Here is a 5787-nt window from a genome sequence, read left to right on the forward strand (position 1 = left end):
TTTGAGGTAGGTCATTGGGAACAAGATGCTTTTTTGCATAATCCCACCTTCAACATTGTACAACATTGTACAACAATGGGCTTATTAATCACATGCATCGCCTGTTTTCTTTCTTTCCTTCCAAGCCCATTTTCTCCCCTTTCTTTCATTTGTGGCACTAGGAATGAAACCCAGGACATTGCAAACACGAGGCGACCTCTACCATTGATGTTCACCAGTTCCTGAGAACTGTTGAAGGGATATTTTGATTTTACATATTATTTTGGTTACAAGAAAAATGAGTAAGATGGGATTATGTTAAATAAATTAAAAATTCTTATGCTGAATAATTAAATCAAAGAGTAGTTTATTAAAAAAGAATCAAAACAGAAACTCTAAGTACCAGTGTGTACATTGTACACATTTAAATGACTCACAAGAATGAAGTTTTGTTTTTCATAAAAAGTAAGATCACACCAACTTGTTGTTCATCAAAAGATGTTCAAGAACTCTGCCTCCAAACCACATACATAACTGTCATTTTAAACAGACTGCCTTTCAAACATGCAACAACGCCACTGGTAATAAAGCTTTGGAATGGGTGCTCACACTATTATTTCACTACGAACAAGATAGAAAGCAAGGTAAGTTGAGAATGTATTCTAAAGTATAATGGAGGTTGTCGTCGTCTGCGCCAGCACTCCTCACTCCTCTGCTGCCATTTTCAGCAAGTACTCTTTGTCGATCTTGAAGAGCCTCCATCCCTCTTCACTGGACAGGTCAGAAGCACCTCTTCGTTTGTAGAAGTTGATAGATGGTTCATTCCACTCTGCTACCAAGAAGTGCATACTGCTGCAGCGACACTTCATGGCAACCTGGAATGAGAGCGAAAACGTAAGCCCAGTGACATTTCGCCCGCGTGCCAAGAACCAATTTGGATTCATTTATTACAGTAACCCAATAACTCTTACAAATTCAGAAGCCTAAATCTAGGAGAGTTGGGTATGTTGGGCCACATCTAGAATCCCAGCACTAGGGAGGTGCAGGCGATCTTGAGGCCAGCCAGGGCTATATAATGAGTATCAGGCCAGCCTGGGGTATATAGTGAATAGCTGGTGAACATACCTGGCTTAGATTCTTCAAAATTTCTGATCCTATACCAAAGCCTAAAAGAAAGCAAGACAATTCAAATTAGTCATTTTAAGGTCATAGAGCTCTGATTGCTCTTTAAACTGTCTCCAATCCCAAATTCAAGCATACCTCTGTAATCACTCATCACGAAGAAGTCTTCAAGATACAGTAACTTGCCAATCCATGGATCATAGGTAAAATAGTACATGGCGAAACCAACAATGCTGTGTCCTGTAATAAGAGTATCCCATGAGATACAGAGAAGAAAATCAAACCATTCAAGCTGTATTGGCAGAATCAGAAGCCTATCGTAAGATTTTAAGAAAATAGACATGCATGCATCATGGAAACAAGTAGCCGTGAACCGGACTGCCTCCTCATGTTTACGCTAGCACAGTGCAGACCAATGATGGACGATTTCTCTGGTCTCAGACATATATTTGCAAAAAGCACACATTAGAGCTAGTTGAAGCTAGAAGACACCTGTGGGCTGGCTAGTCCGCAGTCTGCTGGGCTCACACTCTGGAAGTGAAAACACTTTCATTACGTGTACCAGAGCAAAATTGCCACGGCCTTAAACTAAGCACGCACATTATTCACACCCTAATGACATACTGGTATGTGGGCTTGGCCAAAGCTGGGTTTACACAGCGGTTTAGAAGAAAGAGCATGTGTAGTTTACCAACTCTTTATTCCTTAAGGTCAGAACACCAGGCCAAAAGGACAATGTTGACTTTCAGAACATGCCTTCCCACGCAAAAGTTTTCAATTTACTTTCCCCATTTCTGAGGCAGGAGAAGTAGCAGTAACGAGATACAGGTGTTATGTAACACCCTCACATACTTTTAAGAGCTAGCTCATCGTGGGGGTGTTCTGATTACCTTCTAGCCTAAGGAACAGACGTCAGAAGAAAACTGAAGAAAGCATCCACCCAAGCAACTTCCCCTTTTAGCCCTTTTCTGGCCAGTCAACAGGGTCAGCAAAAAAGAAATACATTAAAAAAACTTTTAAAAAACAATTAAAAATTGACTCCCTCATAAGGAATGTCAATTCAATTCCAAATGGAAGCAATGGTTGCAAATTCAACTTTCTAGCCAGTTTCCATTTCTTTGCAAACAGACAAGAAGCGAATTAAGTTTCTGATCTACCATGTTTCAAGTGTGTGATAATAGGACCTTACCTCATTTATCATGATCATCTACTTTATTGTGTAAAGGATCTTTTAGTTACCTCCCCGCCCATCCATGTACACAGAAGGGCCATGTACATGGCGAAGCTAGAGACTGTAACCTGAGGATTGGGACAAATTAAAGAAAAAAATGTGATTTAACACAATTACAAAAAAAGGTTAGGTTAGGGTCAAACAAAAACTATTCTTATGAAACTGAATTACAACAAATGACATTATACCTAATTTCTCCGGGTCTCCACAGCAATCTGATACTCACTTAAACAGCTCTCTTAACCCGCCCTACTATAAAGTTACAGCGCGTACATTTTCTTTTTCCTCAGTCATTTGCACACTGGCTGGCTGATATTTCTGGCCAGCTTCTCAGTAACTTCTACCCGTGTAGTCACAGGTCCTGCACAGTAGATTCTACGGCTTTGATACAACACTCGTCCTCTCTGACTTCTGGACACGGAGAAGGGGTTACCTTCAGGAGTCCAGTGCTCTTTAGGCACTTCCGCAACCAAGCAGTGGTAGAAGGGGTGCTCTCCGAAACCATCCTCTAGGAGATCTGTAAGATGGGGAAGGGGGAGACAGCGTTGAGTTTTGTAGGTGTCAGGTAACAGATAAGCTTATTTCCTCCCTCCCCCCTCCCCCGCCCCGCGCCACGACTTCGTTACCTTTCTCAGTTAACATTACTTGATCTTCCATGTATTCATATTTAGCCAGTTCCTGGGAATGACACGAATAAAAAGAATGGACAATGAAAGTCCTGTCCGGCCCGGCCAGCTCACAGAAGGGGAAATGGGGCAGGCGGGGTCGCGCAGTGACTGGACCTGACCCGGGCTGGGGTTGGCGGGTTGAGTTAAGGGAATTACAGAACCGAGGGTGTGGACTACCCGGGGAAACGGAGCCTCCCCCACCCTCCGCCCTAGGGAGAGCCCGGCCTTGTCCCTACCTTGATCAGTCGCAGGATGTCACTGCAGTCCGAGGCAGTGGCTGGACGGATCTTGAATTTGGCCATTTTCGTCTTTTGCTTTTCTTCCCTTTGCGCACCAAGCCCCTGTACTTGAACAGCAGGAGGAGGTGGTTCCTCATTCGTCTCCCGGGAGCGTCCTCTTCTCAGTCAGGCTGGCACCATGACCCGGCGAACCTCACTTTGTGACAAAAGACCGGCAGACTTTGTTTAGGAAGCTGCGCAGCTAAACTGGGGCGAGACCTCGCCTTTTAAGTCCGCAAAAGCTCCTCCCCGGGGCCGTGAGACGGGAGAGATCGCAACCAGTAAGGCTGCGAGGCTGCAGGAGCACCAGCCCCTTTTCCGGGCACCTCCCCCTTCCGGGCTCTCCGGTGACCGCGAAGCCGGTGGCGCAAACCCGGAGGGCGGGGCAGGGCGAGGCGCGGGGCAGGGCGAGGCGCCGGGCTGCTCTCTAGCCTCGCAGGCTTTAGCGGCACCTTGCGACCCTTCCGGGAAGCCTGAGTGCCCGCGTGTGCCCTAGTAACCTTTGTAAATAGAAAACGAGGGTTGCCTCTGTGACCCCGACATTGCTGAGAAAAGCAAACTCAGAAAGTCTTGCTTTAGGGGATGGCAGAAAGATTAGAGCAGCCATTCTCAAAGTGTGGTCCTAAGGTATAATTTTTTCCTTTTCTCCTTTTGCTGTAATTTTCCACAGGCAGGTCATTGCTATGTGGTGATGTCATCTTGTTCATGACTAAGGGAGTGTGTGTGTGTGTGTGTGTGTGTGTGTGTGTGTGCGTGTTTGCATCTTTTTGTTCTGCTCTGTTTCGTTTTTGAGACAAGGCCTTGGCTATCCTGAAACTCGAGTTTTCCTAGAATTCACAGATGACAGAGATCTGTCTGCCTCTGCCTCCCAAGTGCTAAGATTAAAGTCATGCACCACCATGCCCCTGATCTTCTTGTATTTTCTCGGATTTTCTAAGGTCAATTCTAATAAAAAGTTACTAGGGTTCCTCAAAGTCTTTCTAAAAAGACTTTCTAAAAAGTTCAAAAGTTCTCAACCTGTGGGTCGTGATTTGGGGGGGGAGAGAACAACCCTTTCACAGGGGTCACCCAAGAACATCAGAAAACAGATATTCACCTTATGATTCATAACAGTAGCAAAATTACAGTTATGAAGTAACAATGAAATAATTTTATGGCTGGGGGTAACCAGAGCCGAAGAACTGTATTAAAAGATTGCAGGGTTGCCAGGCGGTGGTGGCACGTGCCTTTAAGCCGATACAACGGAAGTAGAGGCAGGCTGATCTCTGTGAGTTCAAGGCCATCCTGGTCTACAAGAGATAGTCCCAGGACAGGCCCCAAAGCCACAGAGAATCCCTGTGTCAAAAAAACCAAAGTGATGGTGGGGAGATCGTAGTGTTAGGAAGGTTGAGAACCATTGCTGCCATGGCTAGATTTAAAATATTTTTGTTTTTACTTCCCCCTCCTTATTCCTTCTTAAACTTCTGTTCTTTCCTGTGGACTTCCTTCTGACTGAGGGATTTACTTAATAATTTCCTTTAATAAAGGTTTGTTTTTGTAAAAATTCTCTTGGTTTTGTATGTTATGTATGTTCTTACATTATTGAAGGATTTTTCACTACTCAGAAATTTTGAGGTTTGAAATTTTTCTTTCAGTATCCTGATATCTGACCATCTTCTGGTTTCCTTTGCTGTTGTAATGCATACTTGCTCCAGTCCGTGTGCTTCTTTTGTTTCCTTTAACTTTTTATTTTGAAATAATTCTAATGTTACTGAATGTGTGATGTTATCATTACTCCAATGACTACAGGAATTTGTGCCTCTGTGTTATGTTTCCTAGGCTTTTCAGAACCAAGCTCCTTAGAGTCACTAAATTTTAGATGTCCAGAGATCAAAATGTTTGGGGACAGTTGGCTTTGCATAGTCCTTGATCACATCCACTGGAAGGAGTATCCAATTCTCTGAGGAATGACTTGACTTTTGCTACGGACCTTCCTGGACAGACCCTGCTGAGAGCCCCACTTCTATGGCCTTGCCTCGGTTTTATAATCAGAGGATATTTTTTTAATGAGAAAAAGCATCCAATGGTCTCCAACATCCGGTCTGTCTGAGGTGCTGAGCTGTTACCACATGGCCACTCCTAACATTTAGTAAGTGACTTTGTCTTTATTAACTAGTAATATCCTGTATGTAGAAATGAAAGCTGAAAGGCATTTTCTGTTACCCCTCCCACTTTCCCGTGACTCAATGATTAGTGAGTCACTGTGAGAGCTTATGCAATGTTTTTTTTTTTTTCAAAGAGCTTTAAAAATAGCATCCATTCTACCTGAGTTAATCAGTGGTGTTGTTCCTGACATGGAAAACCAGGCCCTTCCCTCCTTTGCTTTTGTTTAGAATGCCAGAACACTTACAGGAGTTTTGTTATGTATTTACTGCTAGCAGTACATTAGATTTCTATGACCTAGAATCAAGAACAGCTTCCAGCTGAAGCAAAACTTTGCTATTTAGATTGGCAGCATTTTAGAACAGTA

The 5787-nt window shown here is 43.7% G+C and overlaps 1 protein-coding gene across 4 annotated transcripts; it reads right to left on the minus strand.

The window, feature by feature from the left end:
- Positions 1 to 329: 329 nt before the first annotated feature.
- On the minus strand, positions 330 to 3489 carry Sat1 (spermidine/spermine N1-acetyltransferase 1). Of its 4 annotated transcripts, none has more exons than XM_038316392.2 (6): positions 3237 to 3489; positions 2959 to 3010; positions 2766 to 2849; positions 1240 to 1341; positions 1105 to 1145; positions 330 to 854 (listed from the first exon to the last, which is right to left on the minus strand). In XM_038316392.2, exons 1-6 carry the CDS (start codon positions 3300 to 3302, stop codon positions 684 to 686), a joined length of 516 nt encoding a protein of 171 aa, XP_038172320.1. In that variant the 5' UTR covers positions 3303 to 3489; the 3' UTR covers positions 330 to 683. The 4 variants fall into 4 exon arrangements, with proteins under 4 accessions (XP_038172320.1, XP_038172322.1, XP_041910310.1 ...); XM_038316394.2 differs by lacking the exon at positions 3237 to 3489 and adding an exon at positions 2291 to 2400 and having other exon boundaries at positions 2959 to 2990; XM_042054376.1 differs by lacking the exon at positions 3237 to 3489 and having other exon boundaries at positions 2291 to 2849; positions 2959 to 3012.
- Between the last annotated feature and the right edge of the window lie 2298 nt (positions 3490 to 5787).

Source organism: Arvicola amphibius, chromosome X (genome assembly GCF_903992535.2).
Source record: "Arvicola amphibius chromosome X, mArvAmp1.2, whole genome shotgun sequence".
Lineage (NCBI taxonomy): Eukaryota > Metazoa > Chordata > Mammalia > Rodentia > Cricetidae > Arvicola > Arvicola amphibius.